The following is a 26,847-nucleotide window of genomic DNA, read 5'->3' on the forward strand; positions in this document are numbered from 1 at the left end:
GACGCCCCCTGAGCAGGACGTCACGCCAGCGTCACGCTACCGGCCGCGAGTCACAGCGCCGCGCGCTCTAGTCCGCACGGCGGCCACGTCGCGAGTGAATACCTTGGATTACAGTGATGTGTGCTAGTGAGTGCTAGTGTTGTGAAAGAGTGCCAGTGCCAGCTAAATGTGCCACCCCGACCGGGGCAGGCGTCAGCCAACGACATGGTGGCGGTGCACTCGTCTTGTGAGACAGAGAGGGACGGTGGTCGTCCCGGCCGGCACAAGCCCTTGCCGCGATCCGGCAAGGACCCCGTCAAGGAAGCCGCGCAGCCCAAGGACCACGCCTCGGATCTGTTTATAAGGACGAGCTACTCGGATGCAGCCATCGGGTTGGCGCAGCTCGACAAGGTAAACATAACCTCTCTGGCGAACCTCCGCGCAGTGGGCCAGAAGACCGGCGGAGGCGGTCCAAATCCCGGACGCGTTTTGAGCTCCACAGTCGCTGAACAGGACTCGAACAGAACGTGTGACCCCACCGATGGATTGCTCTCCGAACGAGGAATCCCTTGGTGGGGTCACACGTTCGAGTCCTGTTTAGTGACTGGTAGCTCTGCGGGGTGCAGTGAAAGTCCTGCCTCGGCGTTCGCTTCGCCGGAGTCTTGGATGCTCCCAGGACGAGGGCAGGGCACTGGAAGGAGTGCTGCAGCGTCCACGGCTGCCCGAGCAGCAGCAACACCTGGCATTCCTAACCTCAACTGCGGTCCTGGCGGGGCCTCCTACGCCAGCCAGGCCAGTCTCAGTCTCCCCCGGCAGGCCCTGGCGAGGCACAGTGGGCCAGAAGACCGGTGGAGGCGGCCAAAACTCTAGACGCGTTTTGAGCTGCAGAGTCGCTAAATGGGACTCGAACCGAACGTGTGACCCCACCAATGGACTGCTCTCCGAACGAGGAATCCATTGGTGTGGTCACACGTTCGGTTCGAGTTCCATTTAGCGACTCTGGAGCTCAAAACGCGTCTAGAGTTTTGGCCGCTCCACCGGTCTTCTGGCCCACTGTGCGAGGCCCGGGCCAGCCTGCCAGCCAGCAAACTGATTCTGAGAGAAGTTTCCGTCGCTGTCTCTCTCGCACTCATGGGTCGTCCCGCACAGGTGCTGGAAGAGGGACGTAGAGGACTCTCACAATCAGTCTGCAGCAGGCGAGGCTTGAGCCCGACTGCTGTTCTGCGCCGAAGTGTGTCACCGACGGGACTTGCTGTGGAGCTGCGCAAGCTGCGCACTGCCCGCTCCGACTTTCAACGCTTTCTTTAACGACTTTTGACCGGTCCGCCCGCGAGACGAGGGGCTGAGTCGCTTTCATCGCTGTCTCTCTCGCGCTTGTACTGGACGCCCCACGAGTGCGACAGTTTGGCAGAGCGACGAAATCGACTCTCAATCTGCTGCCCGCTTTCGCGCCACAGAGCTGTCGTAAGACCCTGCTGCCCTTAAAGCACCTTAAAACGCAAGCCTAGAGCTGGTTGCTGGCACTCCTGGGCATGTTGTTGTCTCATTGTTACGCCTCCAGGCCTGGACGACCAAGGTGTCCACTGGACCAGCTGGACAGCTCTGGAGAAACACAGCGGCCAAAACGAATAGGAATCACTCTGCTGTTACGTCACGTTGCAGCCCAGCTGTCTCCCTCACAACCTCACTGAGTGACAAGCAGTCCAACAGTGCACAGAGGGCCAGAAGACCGGTGGAGGCGGCCAAAACTCCAGACGCGTGTTGAGCTCCAGAGTCGCTAAACAGGACTAGCCCAGAACGTGTGACCCCACCGATGGATTCCTCGTTCGCAGAGTAATCCATTGGTGGGGTCTTACGTTTAGTTCGAGTACCGTTTAGCGACTGTGCAGCTCAAAACGCGTCTGCAGTCTTGGCCGGCTCCACCGGTCTTCTGGCCCACTGTGCGCCGCTCGCCGCTCTCCCCGCCGCCTCCGTTCTCCCCGAGTCCACTAATAGAGACATCACAGAGCCGGGCCGGGGAGGGGGGCAGCAGGCAGCAGCGTGGTCCGCCAGGCACGGGGAACGCGCCCCCCCCCCCTCCCTCTCCCCCGCGCCCTCGCAAGCTATGCCGTGCCTTCCTCTGCCGCCCGGAGCCGACAACCGCCTGGCCGGCCCGGCCCCGCTAGCGCTGTCAAATGGGGCAGCGGAGCGGGCGGAGCACACTGTGAAAAAAGAAACGCCGTGTGTTTGTTTACAAAAAGTCGTTCAGGCTGAGTTTTTGGTAAGGAAATGGGAAGGGAATTTCCGTGCAGCTTCTCCGTGGGATCCCTTGTCATCGGATCACAGTGGGCCAGAAGACCGCGGTGGTCAAAGTCCCGGACGCGTTTTGAGCTCGAATGGGACTCGAACCGAACGTGTGACACCACTAATGGAATCCTCGTTCGGAGAGCAACCCATTGGTGGGGTCACTCGTTGGTTTCGAGTCCCATTTAGCGACTCAGTACCTTTTTCTGCCAGTGTCGTGGAAGAAGATGAGAGAAGCCACGTTTGACAATTACAGCTGCGTTCCCGCCTCGACGGGTGGTGGTGCCGTGGGCGCAGCCTGTGTGTGTGTATGTAGTGTTTGAGCGTGTGTGTGCGTCTTTCGAGTCCTGCCGGCCTGTTGCCGTTCTTATGGTGTTCCGTGGAAACCTTTTTCCACGCCGGCCCCTGGCTGTCCATGGCACACTGTTTACAGTGCACACGCCCCCGTATACGTAGTGTAATAGTGTACAGACCGGTATAGACAGTGGATTCTTGGAGCGATAAATCCGCGTCGGCTTCCGCGTTGCCAGAGGACTCCTGGAAACAAAGTCGTAAGAAAATTGAGTAATTTTAAAAAGACGCGAGGCGCCGCGAGGATTCGAACCCGCGCCAAAAGGAGCAGCTCCACGTGCCACTCGCTGTGAGGTCCGTGGATCGGCCCGCCGGCTTAGAGTTCCTTGAATCGAATCGAACGCCACTAATTTTGACCGCTCCCCCGAAGCGTCGGACCGGAGCCCTTCAGACTGACTCACTGCAAAGCGTTGCTCCTTCGCTCCGTCTCTGTCGCACTCACGGGTCGCCCCGCGGGGGTGCGAGAGAGACAGAAAGCGTCTCGGCTCGGCTGGACCCATCGGGGGCCACCCATAACGCGAAAGCAGCAGAGCTTTGCCGGGACTAATGATTCCCCGTAGCGGCAGGCCGCTGATTCCCGATCGTCGCTCGCTCTCTCTCCCTCGCACTCCTAGGGCGTCCCGTGGGGGTGCGAGAGAGACAGAGCGACCAAGCCCTCGGACTCGACCTGCTGGAGCCGACGCAGTTCTAATTGCCGCCACCACACTGGCGGGACATTCAAATGGCGAACCAGCTGAAAGTCTAGACGCGTTTTGAGCTCCAGAGTCACTAAACAGGACTCGAACCGAACGTGTGACCCCACCAATGGATTGCTCTCCGAACGAGGAATCCATTGGTGGGGTCACACGTTCGGTTCGAGTCCCATTTAGCGACTCTGGAGCTCAAAACGCGTCTGGGGTTTCGGCCGCCTCCACCGGTCTTCTGGCCCACTGTGCCTCGATGAAGACAGAGCAGAGACAGGCGGAGACGACACGCAAGAGCGACGGAGACGGGCGACGCGATTGGCGGCGCGCTTTGCCAATCAGCGTGGCAGCGCGGGTCAGGCCGGACGGCGTGCCGGACGGCGTGGGTTCAACGGGACTCACTCATGGCGGTCATCAAGCGGACCGCGGTGCCGCGCCGTCTCTCTCGCACTCGTGGGGCGCCCCGTGTGGGCGCGAGGGAGACAGAGCGGCGAAAACGACCCTCGGAATCGGTCTGCAGCCACCAACAGTTGCAGTCCGACTCTGCGAACTGTATCAGGGTGGCCAGCTGAGCGCGCGTGTGTTTACGTACGGAGTGAGTGAGTGAGAGAGAGAGAGAGAGAGAGAGAGAGAGAGAGAGAGAGAGAGAGAGAGAGAGAGAGAGAGAGAGAGAGAGAGAGAGAGAGAGAGAGAGAGAGACCTCTTATTCCCAGCATGACAACCGGCATTGAAATCAGATGATTAATTAAACATTGTGCAGTCTACTCTCTCTGCACAGTGTGACATCAGGATTGTCGTGTAGGCGGGGAAGAGGTTGTGGGCTGGAAAGGTCAGTAGCAGTATAGTAGGACAATCGAGGTAAAAACAGTCAACCGACGTCGGCATGATTAACTATAGAGGTGAAGAAACACCTCCTCTACCTTTTGAGTGGTGTAATTTCATTCCAAAGTTTTTAGCAGTGTGCCCGTGGCGGTGGCGTCGGCGGCCAGGATGGCTGCTTAGCCAAGGTGGGGAAGGTGGTTCACGACTTCCGCCGGTCCTACCCCCAAACGCACGCACGTACACACACACACACACACCCACTCTCTCTCTCTCTCTCTCTCTCTCTCTCTCTCTCTCTCTCTCTCTCTCTCTCTCTCTCTCGCCGAACGTGCCTGGAGCCTCGCGCCAGCCAAACACGCCCGTCCTGTGCAGCGGACTGCTGCCGAAGAGTGTCGCTCCGTCTCTCTCGCACTCGTGGGGCGTCCCGTCTGGTACACCGTAGGGGTGCGAGAGAGACGGCCACACGGCGACACACCTCGGACAGCGTGGCAGTGTGGCAGTGCGTGCCCGTGCAACGTCAAGGAGGCCGTCGCGCACGGACTGAGAGTCGTTTGCGTCGCTCTGTCTCTCTCGCACTCAAGGGGCGTCAGACCGGGCACGCCACCGCTAATCCAGACCGACTAGAGCGTGGCACAGTGGGCCAGGAGACCGGTGGAGGCGGCCAAAACTCTAGCCGCGTTTTGAGCTCCACAGTCGCTAAATGGGAGTCGAACCGAGCTTGTGACCCCACCAATGGATTGCTCTCCGCACGAGGAATCCATTGGTGGGGTCACACGTTCGGTTCGAGTCCCATTTAGCGACTCTGGAGCTCAAAACGCGTCCAGAGTTTTGGCCGCCTCCACCGGCCTTCTAGCCCACTGTGCGACGTTTTTAGTCCGGTCCGGAAGTGCGGAAGGAAGCGTAGCGGAAGAGTCCTCCTCTTCCCCTTCTCTCTCACCTGCGCGACGAGAGTATCGAATTCTCGATCGAGTTGCCCAAGCCCCCGGCCAACTGTCGGCGGCGCCGAAAGACCTGGAACGAGACCTGGAAGGCCGGAGAGCAGGGTCTTCTTCCTCGGTCGGCTTCCCAAAGTCTCGGCGTTCCTAAACGCCCTGTTTCACGCTTGAAGCGGCGCGGCAGCGGCCGGCAACAGGTGTCTCCCCTTCTCTCGCTCTCTCCCTCTCTCTCTCTCTCTCTCTCTCTCTCTCTCTCTCTCTCTCTCTCTCTCTCTCTCTCTCTCTCTCTCTCTCCCCCCCCCTCCTTTGCGGGACGCCCCACGAGTGCGATAGAGACAATGTCGAGCCCAGTTTTTCTTTCAAGAATGCATCAAACTTGTCGATAACATTGTTGTCACGCCCATGCAATAAGCCTACGGTCAATTTGTATATCGAAACTGTCATCATTCTCAGTGACGAAAATATCATCCTCGTTTTTCTCTTTCCTCAGAGTGACCTCTCATTTTAGCAGAGAGCAGTTTAGGATGTTTGCGATTTGAACCCTTGACCCCGCGGTTTGCCGCGCGGACCCAGCCAGCCGCGCAGCGTGCCAATGACCGAGAGAAGGGAGGCTGGCCTCTGGCCTTGAGGGAGAGAGAGGTAAAGGGGCGGGGGGGAAGAGGGGGGCCCGCCTCGCCGGGTGCTCCCCCCCCCCCCCTCTTTCCCCCTCCCTTCCCCGCCCCTGGGGTTGGCCTAGGTCGCGGCTCGGCGGCGCGGTGTGTAGCGGTCTACTCGCGCAATAGCTTCGCGGTCGCTGATCCCGCTCAGAAATGGGTGGCGGCGCACAGTGGGCCAGAAGACCGGCGGAGGCGGACAAAATCCCGGACGCGTTTTGTGCTCCGGAGTCGCTAGATGGGACTCGAACCGAGCTTGTGACCCCACCAATGGATTGCTCTCCGGACGAGGAATCCATTGGTGGGGTCACACGAACTGTTACAATCATTTTTGAAGGAAGGGGTTTCGGTGGAACGGTTTCTTGCAGGGCACTCTTTTTTTCTGGTGTGGTGGCTGCACTGCTGCCGCTGTCCGCGCTAACACATGGCCCACTGGTACCACCGCCCCCGCCTCGGCTCCTTGGGCCCCGACACGAGGCAGTTAGTCGTTCGCATGTTGGCACCGCTGTTGGCACTTACTCACCCCTCGAATTTATGGCTGCTTTTGGGTCCCAGGGCTGGCTGCCCTGCCGCTGGCGGACAACAGCTCATTTCGCTGTTGTCAGCGGGGCCATTTGATTTTACTCTATTTTTCAGTGCGACCGCGCGACGATAAACTAGGCCCTACGCGGTGCGGCAGTGGAGGCGGCCAAAACTCTTGACGCGTTTTGAGCTCCAGAGTCGGTAAATGGACTCGAAACGAACCTGTGACCCCACCAATGGATTGCTCTCCGAACGAGGAATCCATTGGTGGGGTCACACGTCCGGTTCTCGTCCTGCTTAGCGACTCTGAGCTCAAAACGCGTCTAGAGTTTTGGCTGCCGGCCCCAGCCCTGGATCCGCCACTGCTCTGCGATTGATAGGGTGTGGGTAGCCCTTGACGGGAGCTGAGCCGACAACACGACTTTTTGTGCGCCTCTCCAAACGACCAGCGCGTCTGTGTCTGTTTGATGTCTGCGGCGTCTTAGTAGCTCATCGCGCTGCTCCTACACCTGCCTTGCTCTCAAAATAAACACGAAATAACGAAAAAAAATTATTTTTTAACGTGCTGCCTTGTTGTCTTATGATCAGAGGATCCTTCACATCACCACACGCACTGAAAATTTAAGTGTGTACTGAGTACACACAGAGTACTTAAGTGTGTACCGAGTACACACATAAATTTCAGTGCGATCACGAACGTATTTTAGGTACTTAAGAGATGGATTCGTTGAACGACTAATATGGATTGTTGAAAGTCATTCTGAGAGATTTCAGTCCAGAAGCTAAAAAAAAAAAAAAAAAAAACTTTGCGGGGCACCCACTTGATAAGTCCAGGACTCTTGGCCATTGGTCTGTGTGTGCGTTGGCTTCTGGGTAGCGGCGTTATACCCCCGAGTCGTATCTATCTGTTCCCCTGCCAAATGTTTACCCAGGGCAAGCAGTGCAACCGGTGAGCACGGGGCAAACAGTTTACCTGCCCCAACAGGGGCGTGTGCCAGCTCTGTACATACTAGTCTTGTTTTCCACTCCACAGTGTCTTTCCACATCATTTCAGAAATTTCTAAAAAATGCGGTTTTTTTTTCGAAGTATTTTCTTGTACTGTACCTACTAAAAACTGATTAAAAATGAAAAAAAAAGAAATTTTGCAATTTTTTAAAGATTTTGTGCTTTTTTTGCCTCGTTCTCGCGGGGAATTTGCAAGTTTTTAACAGTGTTACTGTGTTCCTGTCTCACGCACCCTCTCTCTCCCGTTTGCAGGGCAAGGCTGGCGGCCGGCGGGGCGCCCTGTGGCTGCGCGCCAAGCTGCAGTCGCACTTGTTCACGTTGGGCAGCTCGCTGCAGCGCCACGCGGGCAAGGTGCTGTTCGTCGCCATCCTGGTGCTGTCCACCTTCTGCGTGGCGCTCAAGTCCGCCTCGGTGCACTCCCGCGTCGACCAGCTCTGGGTGCAAGGTAAGCCGAAGCCAAAGCCAAGCACAGTGGGCCAGAAGACCGGTGGAGGCGGCCGAAACTCTAGACGCGTTTTGAGCTCCAGAGTCGCTAAATGGGACTCGAACCGAACGTGTGACCCCACCGATGGATTGCTCTCCGAACGAGGAATCCATTGGTGGGGTCACACGTTCGGTTCGAGTCCTAGCGACTGTGTAGCTCAAAACGCGTCTTAGAGTTTCGGCCGCCGCCACCGGTCGTCTGGCCCACTGTGCGTGGAGGCCGCGCATGATGAGGGACACGTCGACTTTGTTGTTGGTATTTCGTCCGTTCTCTGTTTTCGTTTCTTTTTTCGCGCCCCGGCTTGTCGCCTCACCCCCACAGCACTGTCAAATATAGCCGCAGCAGCGGCGGCGTGTGTTGTGGCTCGGCGACTGGATCGGGTTCTTTGGTTGTGGCGACGAAAGCCCCGAGGTTATATTTTAGGCCTCACGGGGGGGGGGGGGGCACGTCGTCGCTCAGGGTGCACAGCAGTGCACGCACAGCCCTCTCGCTGCGACGTCTAGCCAGATGCGGGAGCATTCTAACCAACCCCTTCCGTCGTGAGCGAGGAGCGAGCGCCACACAGTGTAGTGACGCACAGCGGCAACGTCGCAACGTCACCCTCAGTCGGTCACTGATCGTCACACAGTGGGCCGGAAGACCGGCAGAGGCGGCCGACATCCTAGACGCGTTTTGAGCTCCATTGTCGCTAAACGGGACTCGAACCGAACGTGTGACCCCACCAATGGATTCCTCGTCCGAAGAGCAATCGATTGGTGGGGTCACACGTTCGGTTCAAGTCAACTTAAACGACTCTGGAGTTCAAAACGCGTCCGTGATTTTGGCCGCCGCCACCCGCCTTCTGTTTCTCGTCCGTTTCTTCGTCAGTCCATTTTCGCTCGCCATCACAACAGTTTTGAATAATTTATGTTCAGGTGGGTCCGGGGGCGTGGAGGGCGTGGCAAGGGCGCGCCCGTACCAAGTTCGTACACTGTATGCGCTCCTGAGTCTCGGCCCGCCGTCTGGGCGCCCCGCGTGCCCCTGCATTCGGCTGCACTTGCTGTGTGGTCCCGATCGGGAATTGGGGGGGGGGGGGGGGCTACGGCCCGTCTTCATTGAGCCGCGTCGGCTCGCTTTGGACCAATCAAAACGCGTCCCTTTGAAGACATCCGGGTGTTTGTCTCTGTCAGCGGAACTGTCTGTCTGGCTCTGCCTCTGAAAGAGTATAGCAGTGTATAGTACTAGCGCGCGCAGAGCGGAGGAGAACTTGATTTTGCTGTCCGGATTTTTCGTTGTTTGTTTTTGTTGGTGTGGTGCCCTTGGATGCACCGTGGCGCGCGCGCACACACACACACTCAGACAGACGCGAAAATTATACGCGTTATTACGACTCAGCGATTTGCATAATTGATCTCAATTTTTTTTAGGGGGCGGAATCCTGAGTTTTCTGAACTTTTAGCTATTGTTGTTTTTGTTTTTCGGTCGACTTTCGTGGAATCTGCCTTTGGCCTCGCCGTTTGCAGGGCTGCGTGCGTGCGAGTATCGGATGGCCAGTGGAACGGCCCCTGGGTCCCTTTGGGTCAGAGGGAAGGTCGCGCTCCGTTTGTTCGGCTGGGGCGGGGCGAGGCGGGGCGGGGCGAGGCGGGGCGGGGCGGGGCGGGGCGAGGTCTCCCTTCCGGCCCCAGTGATGTCTTGATGTCGTTTAAGTGCCGACCCCGTGTCTTAATCATTCTACCGACCCTCCCCCATCTTACCTGTGTGTATGTGACCCCCCCCCCCCCTTTTCCCCCTCTCCCGCATCGCCGTCATTGAGATGTCCACCGCCGCGGCGTTGGCGTTGACCGGTGGAGGCGGTCAAAACTCTCGTCGCGTTTTGAGCTCCTGAGTCGCTAAACAGGACTCGAACAGTACGTATGACCCCACCAATGGATTCCTCGTTCGGAGAGCAATCCATTGGTGGGGTCACACGTTCGGTTCGAGCCCCCTTTGGTGACTCTGGGGTTCAAAACGCGTCCGGGATTTTGGCCGCCTCCACCGGCCTTCTGGCCCACTGTGCGTCGGCGATGTCCGCGGCGTTGGCGACCCACGGCGACGACGGCACCGTTACTCGTCGCCGCCACCAAGCAGGCCGTCTTCTTGGAGGCGGCCGCTCCTCCGAGGACCCGACTCGTAAACCGTGGAGCTCGGCGGCAGACTGATTCCGAGAGTCGTTTTCGTCGCTCTGTCGCGCTCGCTCCTGTACAGGGCGCGCTCGGGGAGTGTGAGAGGGACAGACCGACGAAAACGACTCTCGGAATCAGTCTGCTGGCCAGACTTCTCCGGAGGATGGAGTTCTTACCTGTGTGCTGGCGTGTGTGCGTGTGGTTGTGTGTGTGTGAGTGTGTGTGGGTGGCTTGGTGGCGGCGGGTGTCCGTCGGTCCCCTCCTCCGGGCGACTCGACGGAGTGCTTCTCAACCTCGTCGGATTTCCCGGAAAAGCTCTCCAGCAGTGTGCCCCCCCCCCCTCCCCGTCCCCGAGCCGAAGATGTAAGACTGTTTTGTGTGACGACTCACTCGATCGCCAGGCAAATCATGTGGAGTCAATGTGGATGTAGAGATTTTTCTTCCACTTCCGCGTGGAGAAGCAAAGAAACCGTGTCTATTCCTCCATATTATACGTGTTGAAACTAAAATGTTTCGAGTATTTTTGATTTTGTGTTTTCCGTAAAGAATTGCCGTATCGCGAGTTGCACCAAGTCCACATCTTTGTCCTTGTTGTTGTTGTTGTTTTTGTTGTTGAGCTTCTTTGATCGCAGCCAGTGACGCGTTACGGCGTTTCATAGAGAATGTCACGATTCATTGAGGCCGCCCCGTTTGTCCGTTCGTTAATCGGTCTGTCGGCCTGTCTGTCTGTCTGTCTGTCTGTCTGTCTGTCTGTCTGTCTGTCTGTCTGTCTGTCTGTCTGTCTGTGTCTGTCTGTGTGTCTGTCGGTCTGTCTGTCTATCTGTCTGGCGATGAAGTCGCCTCGGCAGTGGGGTGGCGACCATCCCCGACCACAAGAGAGCAAAGCGCGGGTGGGTGGCGACGGCCAAGGCGACGGCGACCTCGCTTGCGACTCGACAAAAGGTTTTGTTGGTCAGTCGGACGGAGACTGGCGGATTTCGCCGAAGGCCGTTCGGTTTGGTGAATGCGAAACGCAGAACCACGTGCCACGTCTTTTCAGCCACCAGGCAGAAGCGTGAGAGTGCTGAATTTTTCATCCTTCGGCTCGCATCTCTCTCTCGAGGCAGCGCGACTGCGGTGGCGGGCGGCACGCTTTGAAAGGGAAGGTGTTGATGACGTCCAGGTCCCCCCCCCCCAACGGAGCCTTGACGGCCAAACAGTAGCTCCCCCCCTCCCCCAATTTCCCACCGCCTTTGAAGTCGCCGCCGTCCGCGGCGCCGCCCACCAACCGTACATGATGATACGCACAGTGTGCCGATTTGTCCGGAGGTTGCTCCGAAGGCTTCTTTTTCCCTCTCAGATTCGCCGTGGCGGGGCGGGGCGGGGCGGGGCGCAAAACCAGATCCCACTTCCACCCACCTACACCTTTGTACGACGGCGGCGCGTATTAGTCTCAAAGCCGGTCTTTCTCCTTGCGGCTGCCAGTGCGCTGTCTCTCCGTCTCTCTCGCACTCGTGGGGCGTTCCGCACCGGTGCGAGAGAGACGGAGCGCTGCGGATGGAGCCGTCAGGCGCACCGCAAGCGGAGCAAGCAGAGCGAGCGCGCCGCCTACAGTGCAACGTCACCGCCGCCGACGCCTTCGGTCTTCCGTCCGCGCAGGTGCTGCAGGCTGCCCTTTCTCTTTCTCTCTCTTTCTCTCTCTCTCTCTCTCTCTCTCTCTCTCTCTCTCTCTCTCTCTCTCTCTCTCTCTCTCTCTCTCTCTCTCACATCTTGTGTTGCTTACCTGGCAGGCGGGAGAAAAGGGGCAATGACCTCTGTGTGTCAGGTGGCGCGTGTGACCCCACCAATGGATTCCTCGTTCGGAGAGCAATCTATTGGTGGGGTCACACGTTCGGTTCGAGTCCCATTTAGCGACTCTGGAGCTCAAAACGCGTCTGGAGTTTTGGCCGCCTCCACCGGTCTTCCGGCCCACTGTGCGTTGTGCTCCTCCAGGGGTGGCCGAGTCGGGTGGTTGCTCTGTGCGCGGTGCCCCACCTGTGGCTGCAGCCCGAGAGTGTGGGTGCGAGAGAGACAGGGCGACGTGGCCCCATGTGCCGCAGGGGCCCCGGTACCCCCTACCGGTACCCATTACCCTCCCCCACCCCTTCGCCCTGCAGGGCCCTGCCTTGCCGGCCCGGGCCGCCACCCCGCATTTAATACGCTTCACGGATCAATGGGTCATGTCTTGATGCACCTTTGTCGGGCCGACGGGCCGACGCGTCGGGCTCCCTCCTGGCCGGCCGCGGGCGGGGCGGGGCACAGTGGGCCAGAAGACCGGTGGAGGCGGCCAAAACTCTAGACGCGTTTTGAGCTCCAGAGTCGCTAAATGGGACTCGAACGGAACGTGTGACCCCACCAATGGATTCCTCGTTCGGAGAGCAAGAGAGACAGCCTCCACTGCATGGCGGTCGGCCCCCCTCTCTACCCGTCACACCAATGTCCCTTTGTTAATCAGGCTGACTTACTGGCCCTTGCTGGGGGTCCCCCGGGTCCTCATAAGTGTGCTTGTGTGTGTGTGTGTGTTGTGTGTGTGTGTGTGTGTGTCACGTCGTGGAGGGTAGGGTGTCAGGTGAAACAAGAGAGCGTCGCCTAACCTCACCTGGTCGTGTTTGTCGCGTAGTAATGATGGCCTGCGGCCTACTCTGTAAAAATTCCTGTTGAAAATTTCGTTCTTCGAATAGACCAGCAGAACTGGGGCGTATTTTTACGTGGTAGTGGTTTAGACGCAGTTTGAGCTACAGAGTCGATAAACAGGACTCGAACCTAACGTGTAACCCCACCAATGGATTGCTCTCCGAACGAGGAATCCACTGGTGGGGTCACACGTTCGGTTCGAGTCCCATGTAGCGACTCTGCTGCTCAAAACGCGTCCGCGGCTTTGGCCGCCTCCACCGGTACTGTGGGTCGGTCCCCGGAACCGAATTGAGACGTATTGGGGAGGGCTGGAGGCTCCAGCACCGCTCCAGCGGCGGCCAGCCTCGGCCTCCTCCGGGCTGGCGGGCCTGGCTGGCTGCCGTCTGACTCCGAACACTGCTTCGTCGCTCTGTCTCTCTCGCACCCTTACGGAACGCCCCATGAGTGCGAGAGAGACAGAGCGACGAAAGCAGTGCTCGGAATCAGACGGCTGGGCACCGCCGCACCGACCGGCACCACACCGACTCCGTCTCCACACGGCACCGGGCCGGGACGAGAAGAATGCATTGGCTGGACCACCCAGCGGCTCGAGCCCAGCCCAGCCCAAGGCAGCCCGGAGCAGGCGGCCCGAGCGCGCCGAGGTGGGGGCACGGACCTACGTATCAGGTGGTCTCGAGGGAGCCGAGCGGCAGCGGCCGCGGGGCCCTGGAGGACGCCCCTCCCCCTTTTTCTACCGACCGCAGCCCGCCGCCCGATCCACTCGCAGTGCAGTGGTGCAGTGTCAAGCCCGTGACCACCTGTCGACTGATTCCGAGGGCCGCCTTCGTCGCTCGGTCTCTCTCGCACTCGTGGGGCGTCCCGTATAGGTGCGAGAGAGACAGAGCGACGAAGGCGGCCCTCGGAATCAGTCGACTGTTGCCGCTCCCCGCGGCCGCCTCTCGGAGGAGAGAGGCCACGGAGAGGTCTACGAAATGGTGGAGGCGGCCAAAGCTCTAGACGCGTTTTGAGCTCCAGAGTCGCTAAACAGGACTCGAACCGAACGTGTGACCCCACCAATGGATTCCTCGTTCGGAGAGCAGTCCATTGGTGGGGTCACACGTTCGGTTCGAGTCCCATTCAGCGACTCTGGAGCTCAAAACGCGTCTTAAGTTTAAAATGTTCTTCCGGCGCAGCCTGGACACGCTTCGAAGGGAACCGAAGGACTGGACATCCTGTAGTGTAGTGGAAGGTCCTGGAAAGGACAGAGATATTGTCCTGCGGGACAGGGGGAAGGGGTTCGGGGTCACTGGATAGAGACAGATCCTCCTCGGGAGATTCCTCGGACATAAACACTCTGGTGTACATGTGTGTTTGAGGCCGGAGGTCTGGTACCAGTGCCGTGCCGTACAGTGCTCTGGCTTTATTGTGATTGGCCGGGCGGGCCGATCCCCTGGAACAAGCCTGCGCCAGCCTGGAACACTGGAAAGGGTTTATAGTCCCATTTGCATGAGTACAAGCCAAGCACGCTCCGTGCTTGACGGTTTCACTGACTGAAAAAAAGGACTGGAAAAGTACGTCAACAATTTGGCTGGACCGTCCCAGGAGACAAGACCGGTGGAGGCGGTGAAAATACAGGACGCGTTTTGAGCTCCAGAGTCGCAAAGCAGGTCGCAAACCGAACGTGTGACCCCCACCAATGGATTCCTCGTCCGGAGAGCAATCCATTGGTGGGGCCACACGTTCAGTTCGAGTCTCATCCAGCGACACTGCAGCTCAAAACGCGTCAAAATGCACGGTTGTTTTCAGTGTTGACGCACTTTGACGCCGTGAATTTTTTTATGGTCGGTTCCAGCTAGCGCTCGCTTAGGGTACTTCGATTTACGATGGTACTTGTCTGCCTCTCGTTGGCGCCAAAACGCGGCGCAGCTGGGTGGTCTCGAACCCGGGTCCTGCGGTTCGGAAAGCGCGCTCGCTGGCCACGCTGCTGCCGCGACTCCGACTTCCACGGAAATTTGGTTTCTGTTTGGTCCGCAGCAGCGCCCCGCCGCGTGGCCGCTCAAGGAACGTCGATAAATCTTTTGAATGAATGCTGCCTGCTGCATCGTGATGCGACCCTGACGCAGAGAGAGATAGAGAGAGAGACAGACAGACAGACAGACAGACAGACAGAGTGAAATACCCCTTTTTCCCGCGTTTTTTTTTCACCTTTACCCGCTGCGTTCGATAGCCAAGCCGATTGGGTGAGTCGTAGAATCCTCTTATAGTAGTGCAGTAGTTTAAAACTTCCCTCTCACCTCGTAGTAGTACAATCTTTTTTTAAAAAAATCACTTCTTTTCTTGCTGCATTTCCCACAAATCTCGGTCTTTGGGCTGGAGGAGGAGAAGGGGCAGAAGAAAGACTGGGCAACACTCTATCTCTCTCTCTCTCTCTCTCTCTCTCTCTCTCTCTCTCTCTCTCTCTCTCTCTCTCTCTCTCTCTCACACACACACACACACACTCCCCCGCCCCGTCAAGCGATTGTCCGAAGGCTAATGGTAATTAAGAAAGACCGTTTTTTATCCGCATTGGAACGGGCACGGCCATTGGGCGGCCATCGGCCGGTCAGCAATCATTGCGTCCCTCTCGCTCGCTCTAATGAAGACATTAGTCGGCCGTCGGTGCTCGTTGTACTCGTTGTCTCTTTCATTCATACACCGCCCTGGCGGTCGCGGGGCATTTCACTGGAAATTCCCTCGCCTTTTCGTTTTTGTTGTTGTTGTTTGCTGCTACTCGCTCTTGTTGTTGTTTTCCGAACGAGTCGCGGAGACTGTGCGCAGAGCGCCCAGAGCGCTTTAGCGGCGCGCCGTGGCGTAACGGTGCAGGATTTACGATATTCTTTTACACGTCGGCCGAGCCGGCCAGCCTGCTGCATGTGTGGCCTGCATGTGTACGGGTGCAAGAGAGAGAGAGAGAGAGAGAGAGAGAGAGAGAGAGAGGGAGAATTTTGAAGAATTTATAATCGTTGTTCGAGAACTTGGTGTATTTTTCAGAGAGAGAATTTTTAAGAATTTATACTTATTGTTTGAGAACTTGGTGAATTTTTCAGAGAGAGAGAGAGAGAGAGAGAGAGAGAGAGAGAGAGAGAGAGAGAGAGAGAGAGAGAGAGAGAGACTGACTGAGTTGGCAACTTGTTGCAGAGGGCGGCCGCCTGGAGAGAGAGCTGCGCTACTCGGCCGCGGCGCTGGGCGAGCAGAACGGCGCCACCCACCAGCTGGTCATCCAGACCCCCAAGGACCAGGGCGCCTCCATCCTGCACCCCAAGGCCCTGCAGGCCCACCTCAAGGTGCTGCAGGCCGCAACGCAGGTCACGGTGCACCTGTTTGACATGTGAGTACTGCTGCACTGCGAAAAAGGAGGAAAGTTTAACTTGATGGTTGCAGAAAGTTTGAGAAAAATCAGACCAAGTTTCGGCTCTAAAGTATTCTAAGTTTTGGCATTAAAGTAGACCAAATTTAGACATCAAAGTAGACCCAATTTTGACTTAAAATTACACGTAATTTCGGCATTAAAGAAAACCAAATTTTGGCATCAAAGTGGGCCCAATTTTGGCTTTAAAGTAAACCAAATTTCGGCATCAAAGTGAACCTCATTTCGGCTTCAAAGTAGACTAAAATTTGGCGTCAATGCAGACCAAAGTTTGGCGTGAAAGTACACCAAATTTTGTCGTTAAATTAGACCAAATTTTGTCGTTAAATTAGACCAAACTTTGTCGTTGAATTAGCCTAAATTTTGGTATGAGATTGCACTAAATATTGACCAAAAAACTGTCCTTTTCTGGTCACATGGACACCAATCGGCCTCTTTGTTGAGTGTTGCCCTTCCCTGTCCCCAGCACCTGGCGGCTCAAGGACATGTGCTACGCGCCCAGCGTGCCCAAGTTCGAGGAGCACTACATCGACCAGATCTTCGACGGCATCATCCCCTGCGCCATCGTGACGCCCCTGGACTGCTTCTGGGAGGGCTCCAAGCTGCTGGGGCCCGACTTCCCGGTCGTGATCCCCGGCCTGGGCACCAAGGTGCGCTGGACCAACCTCAACCCGCTCAAGCTCGTCGAGGACATGAAGCAGTTCTACTTCAACTTCGCCTTCTCCACGCTCGAGGACTACATGAAGAGGGTGAGCTTTCGATTCCAAATTAATTCCGATGTAGTTGCGGCACAGCAGCGCGCGGGCATATGCGAGTGCCGGGGGGGGAGGGGGGGGCGTCCCGGCTGCTGCGGCCACCCATGTCGCTGTGCTGGGCAAGCCCCCCCTCCCCCCTCTCTTCCTCCTGGCTGCTTCAAAGGCGTCCCGGCCGCCCCGCCCAACACGCCCCATCAGAAGCAGAGCCATCCCGTGATGGCCATCCCCTGCAAGTGCCGCAACAGCGCGCCAATTTGAGTCCCTAGATGGCGGCCACGGCGGCGGAGCGCCGGAATCTGGTATCCGGTGTCTGGACGCAGGCATAGCCTGCGGACTGATTCCAAGGGGCCGTTTTTCGTCGCTCTGTCTCTCTCGCACTCATGGGGCGTCCCGTATAGGTGCGAGAGAGAGAGAGCGACCTGCAGATCTTGGAACCGGGTTTTTCCCCCGGGGATTTTTGGCGTTTTCCGGCGAAGCTTTTCCGACTGCTGATGCAGGCTGCTGCCCCCGATGGTTCATTTCTTCGGTATAACTGTGTCTGATTTGGCCATCATCTATCCCGCAGGTCGCAAAGGCCCCCAATAACGACTGTGTCTGATTTGGCCGACCTAACCTAACCTGCGCCCAGTAATAACTTTGTCCGATTGTTGTTGCAGGCCGGTATCTCTACCGGGTACCAGGAGAAGCCCTGCCTCGACCCCTCCGACCCCGAGTGCCCCGCCACGGCCCCCAACAAGCGCTCCGGCATGGTGAGTACTGCCTATACTACTTACAAGTCAAAATGAAAGAAGAAAGAAAGGGGGCATAAATACTTTTGTCGTCATTATTTCGGAGATTAGTTTTATTATCGGGTCATTTAAATCGACGTGCTGATGGATGGGTGGTGGGCCTTGGCAGTGGGCCCGCCTTGGCAGTGAGGGATTATTGACGGGGCACCTTGAACCTCAACGCCATCATTCGGACACTCGTAAAAATAAAAGCAACCGCGGATTTTTTCCCATTTCCCCCACCACCACCACCTAATCGCAATTGTCGAAAGACACGTTGGGACTGGAGTTAAAATGTCCAGGTTAATTTGAGGTCCCTATTTTCATTTCAATTACACTAAATTCACTTTTTTTAAGCTAGAGGGTATTTCTAAAAATATTTTCGCATGGATAATGACAGCATCTGTCTGTGCAAACTTTTCATTCATTCCGCGGCGAAAATCATTCCTTTTGCATTGTTTCCGTTTAAATGCCCCAGTGAACAACAGTGCTGAGGTGGAGAGAGAGAGAGAAGGGGAGAGAGAGAGAGAGAGAGAGAGAGAAGAGTGTGTGTGTGTGCGAAGAGAGAAGGGGGCAGCCGGTGGTGGGGCGGGTCTGGCTGGCGCAGGCCCTTCTTCGGTGCGGCCGGGCTGCCGCTGTATCACATAATGTCTTCATCTCGTCGGCGAGGCGGGCGAGGCAGCAAGCACAGCAAGGCAGCCCCGCTCCGACGGGCCGAAGGGGCCGACCGGGCGCGACGCGGCGCGTAGCGTTCAGGCCGACCGGACCAGTCCTCTTCGCTTGTTAGCCGCCTCCTCCATTCCACTCGTCCTCTCTCTCTTTCTCTCCCTCTCCCTCTTTCTGTCCCTCTCTCTTCCCCTCTCTCCCTCTCTCTCTCTCTCTATCTCTCGCTCTCTCTCTCCCTCTCTCTCTCCCTCTCTCTCTCTCTCTCTCGCCGTCCCGTCCCGGCTGGCGCAGGCTGGGTGTGTGGCGCCTGCAGCCCGCCGGGTGGGTACTGGTGGGTACCCGCCGGCCCACCGAGATAAATCCAAAGGAATTGAGCCATTAACCAAGTTATGTTTATTTTGCCTACCGTAACCCAGGCGAGGCGAGGCGGCCACGCCGGAGACGGATTCCGAGAGTCGTCTCTCTCGCTCCTGTTAGGGACGCCGCATGAGTGCGAGAGAGACAGAGCGACGAAGACGACTCTCGGAATCAGTTTGCTGGGCGGGTCCTCGGGTACCGACGGCCGTCGGGTACCCACGGCGTGGGCACGGGCCCCTGCCGCCGCACAGTGGGCCAGAAGACCGGTGGAGGCGGCCAAAACTCAAGACGCGTTTTGAGCTGCAGAGTCGCTAAACAGGACTGGAACCGAACGTGTTACACCACCAATGGATTCCTCGTTCGGAGAGCAATCCATTGGGGCGACTCTGGAGCTCGAAACGCGTCTGGAGTTTTGGCCGCCCCCACCGGTCTCCTGGCCCACTGTGCGGCAGGTACTCCGGGTACCCCGAGTACCCCAGCGCACCGGATACGGCGTGTCCTGTCGGCCGCGGAGGCCTTGCCCGCCGTGATGGGCGCACCGGCCAGCCGGCCACGGCACGGCCACACGGACCGAGCAACGGGGTGGTCCCGGTGACGGACGGCCCGGCCGCCCGGGGACGGAGGGGAGGGGAGGGGCAGGGGCTCGGGATCCCAAGGGGACAGGATCGGGATCTCCTGCAGGAGGCGGGCGGTTTCCGAACAGTGTCGCGCTGTGTCTCTGGGATGCGATGCGGTTGCTCTCCGAACGAGGAATCCATTGGTGGGGTCACACGTTCGGTTCGAGTCCTGTTTAGCGACCCTGGAGCTCGAAACGCGGCTAGAGTTTTGGCCGCCGGCGCCGGTCTTGTGGCAAATCCACTGTAAGGACTCGGTGCGCAAGGTCGGGTTTTCTTCCCGGCGTGACGCGCGCGTGCAAGTCTCCAGCGCGCGCTGCCTGGGCCTGGCGTTGCCTCGCGTTGCCGCCCTGGAATGTTGTTGTCGGCGCGCGGCGCAGCGCGGCGTGGGTTGCGTAAAAGCGCGCCACGCCGGCGCTGTCTGTCTCCCTCGCACCCCTCCGGACCTCCGGGACGGCCCGCGAGTGCGAGGAGGACAGCGACACTGGCGCAGGTGCGGCCCGAATCGCAGTCGGCATCGAATTCGCGATCCTGCCTCGATTCTCCTCGCAGAGAAAGGGGCAGCGCGTCCCGTCGTCCCGTCTCTGTCGCACCCCTGCGGGCCCTGCGGGCGCCCCGTGAGTGCGAGAGAGACAGAGCGACGGAACCAGAGCGCCGCATTCGCTGCGTTGCATTCGGCGCGGCCGGCGGGGCGGGGAGAATCGCAGCTGCCGAGCGATTCACGCCGCTCTGTCTCTGTCGCACTCATGGGGCTCTCCGGTAGGGTGCGAGAGAGACGGAGCGAATGGCTCGCCTGAAAGGCACTGCACTGCAAGGACTGCCGGCCACCCTTAGCGACGTGGACCACCTTCTCGGCGGCGACGGCCTCGGCCGGGAAGGAATGCCGCCCTGCGCCACAGTGGGCCAGAAGACCGGTGGAGGCGGCCGAAATTCTAGAACCGTTTTGAGCTCCAGAGTCGCTGAATGGGACTCGAACCGAACGTGTGACCCCACCAATGGATTGCTCTCCGAACGAGGAATCCATTGGTGGGGTCACACGTCCGGTTCGAGTCCTGTTTAGTGACTCTGCAGCTCAAAACGCGTTTAGAGTTTTGGTGGTCGTGGCCTGGTCTTGCCGTTGCTTTTATTTTTACCTGCGGCTTGCTTGAATGGGGCGAAGGAGAGCGCGCGTGGTGTCCACTGGGAGTCCAGGGTGGCGCAGTGACGTCACGGCAGGTCACTCGCTCTGTCTCTCTCGCACCTGCCATGAGTGCGAGAGAGACAGAGCGACGAAAACGACTCTCGGAATCAGTCTGGCGAGGAAGGTCGGGCCGAGCCGAGCGGCCGCGCCGCCCGCTGGGCCTCAATCCCTCGTCTGAATAAGACGAAGAGCGAAGGGAGACGTTTATATGACTTTACCTACAGCAGGCATGCGGGCCGGGGAGGGGGGTCTTACCTGTGCCGTGCCTGCACTGCGGAAAGGGGGGGGGGCTCCTCCTCCTCCACTCCGATTGAGCCGTCTTCGTCTTCGTGAGCAAACGCTGCAGTCTGCAGCAAGCTGCGGGGTGCCCCATCCCGTCCCCATCGCTATGCGCGTGGCCGCGTGGCTTTTCCACGCGGACTGTACGCATCGCATTGAGCGATGGCGTTGTTTGAACCTTGAGTTGTGTGAGTGTTTCCACCACCGGCGGCGTGCGGAAAAAGTTCCTGGAATGGTGGCAGGCAGGGGCAGGACCCGAGGGGGGAGGGAGGGGGGGGTCAGCGATATGCAGATCAGGAGAGGCGACAGCTGACGCTCGCGTTGTGGGTGGCCCACACGTGGTGTGCGTCTGTTTGCTTTGTGTGTGCGTGTCTGTGCGAGTGCGCGTGTGTGTGTGTCTGAGGCCGGCAGGGCATTGGTGTAAGTGTACGCGCCGGATACGCATTTTCTGCACAAACCATAAAAGCACACGAACGACCCCCTCTCTCTCTCTCTCTCTCTCTCTCTCTCTCTCTCTCTCTCTCTCTCTCTCTCTCTCCCCCCCCCCCCGGTCCTCTCTAGATGGGCAAGGCTGGCAAGGCCACTCAAAGGACTCTGTCTGTCGTCGGCCAAATGTCTCAGCATTTTCGCCCGTTCGCCTCGAGAAATAATTACTACAGTGTCTCTTGTTCAATAACAGTGCAGAAGCATGCTGCTTTCGGAGGTGGGGCGGGGGTGTGGGGGGTAGGCTCGCTCGGTGGATAGAGTGACCTCTAGAGACTTAATAAGCCTTTTCAAAATTAAGCGTTACAATCTTGGAAATTTTTTACTCGGCTATTTTCTCCGAAAGGAGACCTCCGAGAGGACTGTTGACTTGCAAACCACTGCACAGTGGGCCAGAAGACCGGTGAAGGCGGCCAAAATTCCAGACGCGTTTTGAGCTCCAGAGTCGCTAAATGGGACTCGAATCGAACGTGTGACCCCACCAATGGATTCCTCGTTCGTAGAGCAATCCATTGATGGTCACACGTTCGGCTTGAGTCCCATTTAGCGACTCTGGAGCTCAAACCGCGTCTGCAGTTTTGTCCGCCTCCACCGGCCTTCTGGCCCACTGTGCGACGCGCAAACCACTGCGACTCTAAACGTCCCGTCCCTCGCTGTTGCAGGCCCCGGACATCGGCGGCGAGCTGACGGGCGGCTGCTACGGCTTCGCGGCCAACTACATGCACTGGCCGGAGGACCTGGTGGTGGGCGGCGCCAAGAAGAACAAGACGGGGCACATCCAGCGCGCCAAGGCCCTGCAGACCGTGATCCAGCTCATGGGGGAGCGCGAGCTGTTCGAGTACTGGAGCAAGACCTACAAGGTGCACCACGTGGACTGGACGCAGGAGAAGGCCGCCGTGGTCCTGGACGCTTGGCAGCGCCGCTTCTCGGACGAGGTCCGCAAGGCCATGAAGAAGGACCTGCGCGACCTTGGCGTGCCCTCGCCCTACAACGTGTTCGCCTTCTCCACGGCCACCCTCAACGACATCCTGGGCCAGTTCTCGGAGCTGAACCTGGTCAAGATCGCCATCGGTTACGTGCTCATGGTGAGTGGTGGATGACGTTTTGACGTTCTACTCTCAAATCAAGTTTCCTGTCATTTTGGTTTACGTTTAACTTTCAATTGTTTACATAAAAGTTTCCTATCACTTTGGTTTACGTTTTACTCTCAATTATTTACGTTCAAGTTTGGCCCTTTTTTAATCATTGCCACTCTAACCCTTGTTTTAAAATTTTGCAGCTGGTTTATGCGGGAGTGTCGCTGCTGAGGTGGCAGGACCCAGTGAGGTCACAAGCTGGTGTCGGCATCGCTGGAGTCATCCTGGTGTCCATTACAGTCGCAGCAGGCCTGGGCTTTTGCGCACTCCTGGGTATCGCTTTCAACGCCTCGACCACTCAAATAGTACCGTTCCTGGCTCTTGGCCTGGGAGTGGATGACATGTTCCTAATCACATCCTCCTATGCTGAGCAAGATTTATCCGATGTGAAACCTCATGTAAGTTTACCTCAAAAATCTCAATCGGTTGATTATGCTATTGGTGTGTTTATATTAGTTCTTCTAATTTATATGTGCATCATTTACAGGACCGCACAGGCACTGTACTGAAACGCACTGGTTTGAGTGTTCTCCTCACATCACTCAGCATCATGTGTGCCTTGTTCGCTGCTGCCATCATCCCCATCCCTGCCCTGCGAGTGTTCTCCTTGCAAGCAGCAGTGCTGGTCCTGTTCAACTTGGGTGCTATGCTGCTGGTTTTTCCTGCCATTGTCAGCCTGGACTTGCGGAGGCGAGCTTCTAAACGAGCTGACTTGCTATGCTGCGCTATGCCTAGCCCCAATGACGCAGAGGATGAAGAAAACCTTTGGCCCTGCTTTGCTGTGACCGTGCCTCCTCGACCACAGTACCAACATGCCAGGCTTACCCACACCCAGCAGCCTCGCAAGGTGCATACGAGAGCCTTACCTGCTGGCCGTCAACATTCAGCAGCAGAGACTGCAAAGCCAGCATCGCAGCAAGAATGCTGGGTTGGGTCTCAAAATGATTGCGTTGATGTCGAGAAAGGGGAGACTGACAGTTTGCAAGGCCAAGAATGCCAGCCATCAGACTGCTGGTCGCTGTCACTGACAGGCGTAGCGTCCAAATACTATGCACCTTTCATCACTCGGGCTTCCATCAAGGCCTTTGGAATGATTGGCTTCTGCATCGTGCTTGCTGCCAGCTTGTGGGGAGCGATGAAGGTCAACGATGGGCTGGAATTGACTGACATTGTCCCGCAGAACACAGATGAGCATGCATTTTTGTCGGCTCAGGGCCGGTACTTTGGTTTCTATTCCATGCACGCTGTTACTATGGGTGACTTTGAATACCCAACAAATCAAAAATTGTTGTTTGAATACCATGACGCTTACATGAGGATTCCTGCTGTCATAAAAAATGATGATGGTGGTTTACCTGACTTCTGGTTGAACATGTTCAGAGACTGGCTAATGGGTATGTGTCTTAGCAAATTGCATTATATTTCAAAAATCAATGTTTTAGGTAAAGCCAAATCTAATTTTATTTTTGTTTTCATTCAACAGGTCTCCAGAAAGCTTTTGACCGAGACTGGTCCCGTGGAAGCATCACTCAAGAAAGGTGGTTTTCGAATGCCTCTGATGAAGGTATTCTGGCCTATAAACTCCTAGTCCAGACAGGTCACGTGGACAATCCTATTGACAAGAGCCTAGTGACACAAGTGAGGCTTGTTGATGCTGATGGCATGATAAATGCCAAGGCCTTCTACAACTACCTCAGTGCATGGGCATCAAATGATGCTTTGGCATACGGTGCCAGTCAAGCTAATTTGCGGCCTGAGCCAAGACAGTGGTTCCATGCCGCTGATGACTATGAACTGAAGATCCCTAAGTCAGCACCATTAGTGTATGCCCAGATGCCATTCTACTTGCATGGCCTGGGTGACACCGAAAGCATCACTAAACTCATTGGCCAAGTGAGAACTTTGTGTGAAAGATTTGAAGAGAGGGGGTTGCCAAATTTCCCATCAGGAATCCCATTCCTGTTTTGGGAGCAGTACATTGGACTACGCTGGGCATTAGGACTTGCCCTTGCAAGTGCTCTTGGTGCTGTGTTTGTGGTACTTTCCATCCTGCTGCTCAACTTATGGGCAGCAGTTTTGGTCAGCATCACTTTGGCTGGAATGGTGCTGCAACTGCTTGGATTGATGGGAATACTCGGAGTCAAACTCAGCGCAGTTCCTGCTGTCCTGCTCATCGTGGCGGTGGGAATGGGTGTGCATTTCAGCGTTCACATTTGTTTGGGCTTTGTCACAAGCATCGGGGGACGTGACAGACGCACAAGGCTGGCCATAGAGCAAATGTTTGCTCCGGTGGTCCATGGAGCCTTAACAACACTCTTAGCAGTGTCCATGTTGGCGTTTTCAGAATTTGACTTCATTGTAAGGTAAGAAAATATTTTTGATCTGAAATGATAATTTTCTGCTACAATATTTATGCATTTTCAGTGGTTGAAAATATTCTTATTTCTCTTTCAGATATTTCTTCTATGTGCTCTTGGCACTGATCGCCGTGGGGTTAATCAATGGTCTAGTCTTCTTCCCAATTTTATTATCCCTGATTGGCCCTGCTGCTGAAGTTGTTCCATACGAGTTCCCAGATAGAATCTCAACGCCATCACCTGAGCCCTCTCCAGTCCAAGTGCGAGCAGGGTCTTGCCGTGTAGGAAGAGCTCCTCCTTCTCATTCCTCGAGAAGAAGTCGAGAAGCATGCAGCAGAATCCATGCAGAGCCTTCCCTCACGACTATCACAGAAGAGCCAGGCTCTTGTCATTCTGCTCATGAGACCATTGTTATGCAGCCAGAGCTAGTTCTTGAAACCACAACAACCACCACTCATAACAATGGCAATGTACGTGTAGAGATTTACCTTATTGAAGCAATCCAAACCTACATCGGAATGAGAGATAGTAATTTGTTTTAATATCATTTTGCAGGGAGGCAGTGGTAGTGAAACAAACTCATCAGCTAGGTCAAGTCCTGCACCTGGCTACCAGGTTACCAAAGTAACAACAACTGCTAAAGTTAAAGTGGAATTACACACTCCTCTAACAAGTAAGTGTTGTGTTCTTGCCACTTAAGTTCAATTGCTGTTTTTATTTTTTGAATTTATTTCTAAGATGACATTTTTTTGTTTAACAGGTTCAGTTGAACGTTGTGAATCAAGAAGATCATCTAGAAGTCGATATAGCAGATCAGAATCCCGCTCTGGTTCCAGCTCAGGCTCAGGATCTGACTCCTGTGATGGGTCTGGTCGACTTTCATAGTATTATAGGTGTATTTGTTTTAATAAGCAAACTTTTATGCCATTTATTCTCTGTAATAGGATAGTGAATTAATGGCTTTAATTAATTTTGATCTGTACCTGTCAATTACATTTTAAAAATCTTTGTTACTTATTTGTGTAGGAAGTTGTTTGCAGCAATAAGCCCTTCAAATGTGATAACAGATGCACAGTTAGGTTTTAATTTTTGAGGGGGGAAGTGGGAGGGGGAGGGGAGGGAAAGCTGAAGCAAGGAAATAAATTATGTTTGGCCACTCAGAAGAAGGCAACTTTATCTGTGTCTCAAATCATGTGTTAATCGAAGTCATTGTATTTGCACATAAATGTGCTCTGAGCATAATAAGTACCATGACACAAAATGTCTAGTCACTGGGCTGTATTTTGACTGTGAAGAACTGTACTTAATAAGCCCAGTGCTTGTAGCCAGAGCTGCAGCTTGGACTATTGGGGATTATTTAATGCGGGTTATTAGTGACAATGGATTCAAGTCCTGCATTTATGTAGTCAATATGTTTGCCTGTAGTTATGCTAATAGATAAGGCAAGACGGTTGTGCTCTTATAATCATGTGAAATGGGACAGACTTGTAACCCTTGAAAAGACTTTTTGATTTTAGTGGCTTTTTGTTTTGCAAAGACTTGCTTTGCGGTTGATTTTCGACAAGAGTCAATACAGTCATATGATTGTACTGTCGAACCTGAACCAGCTACTTAATAGACACCAGTTACCGGTAGTTTCTTTATGTTTTAAAGCTTTCAATATTCAAGATAATTATATATTTATACATATGGTATTTTCTGTACATATATTTATATAGTGTATACATCTTTAAGTCAATGAAATTATTCAATTGTAATGTAAAACATATAAGTTATTTTTGTTTTAAATAATGATACTAGTTCTGTAAATGTGTATTGATGTACGAACTGTACCCAGTGTATACAAGCAAAGAAAGAACTGATTGTTGTGTCTATATGTGTGTAAAATTTGTTTCAAATATGTTGATAAATCATAATTTTGCAATTGGTGCAGTTTCTAATGGTGTGCATGAAGCTTGTTACATTGTAAAAGACATTATGACTAATTTATCATTGACTGTATAATTCTTACTTGTTAAAATGTTGTCTATAACAATTGTGCCAAAGATTGTGTTTTCATTTTATGTTGATTCATGTACATCTAACAGCTGACTCGTTTTATTTATTTTTGAATGGTTGAGGACACAGATATCCTACATGTCTGGGTTTCAGTTTATAATTTGTATTTTTTATGATTTTATGGAACTAGTCGAACAGGCAAAAGAGTTAGAAATCACTGTCAAAATCCTCTAATAGAATCATCAATTCAATCATTGTACAAAGAACATAGACTTCACTGCAGAAATGCAAATTGTAATTTTAAAATATATTGTAAATATGAAATGTACTGTGAAATAAATTTGAAAGTCGGTAATTAA

At 55.4% G+C, this 26,847-nt stretch overlaps 1 protein-coding gene across 1 annotated transcript; it reads left to right on the plus strand.

Moving 5' to 3' along the window:
- On the plus strand, window positions 1–26,847 carry LOC117648220 (protein patched). The gene is made up of 12 exons (XM_034390601.1): window positions 1–390; window positions 7,487–7,679; window positions 15,668–15,857; window positions 16,363–16,645; window positions 17,308–17,400; window positions 21,660–22,082; window positions 22,277–22,531; window positions 22,621–23,527; window positions 23,617–24,496; window positions 24,588–24,960; window positions 25,046–25,163; window positions 25,251–26,847. Exons 1-12 carry the CDS (start codon window positions 205–207, stop codon window positions 25,373–25,375), a joined length of 4,026 nt encoding a protein of 1,341 aa, XP_034246492.1. The 5' UTR covers window positions 1–204; the 3' UTR covers window positions 25,376–26,847.

This window comes from Thrips palmi, unplaced genomic scaffold (assembly GCF_012932325.1).
Source record: "Thrips palmi isolate BJ-2018 unplaced genomic scaffold, TpBJ-2018v1 HiC_scaffold_3, whole genome shotgun sequence".
NCBI lineage: Eukaryota > Metazoa > Arthropoda > Insecta > Thysanoptera > Thripidae > Thrips > Thrips palmi.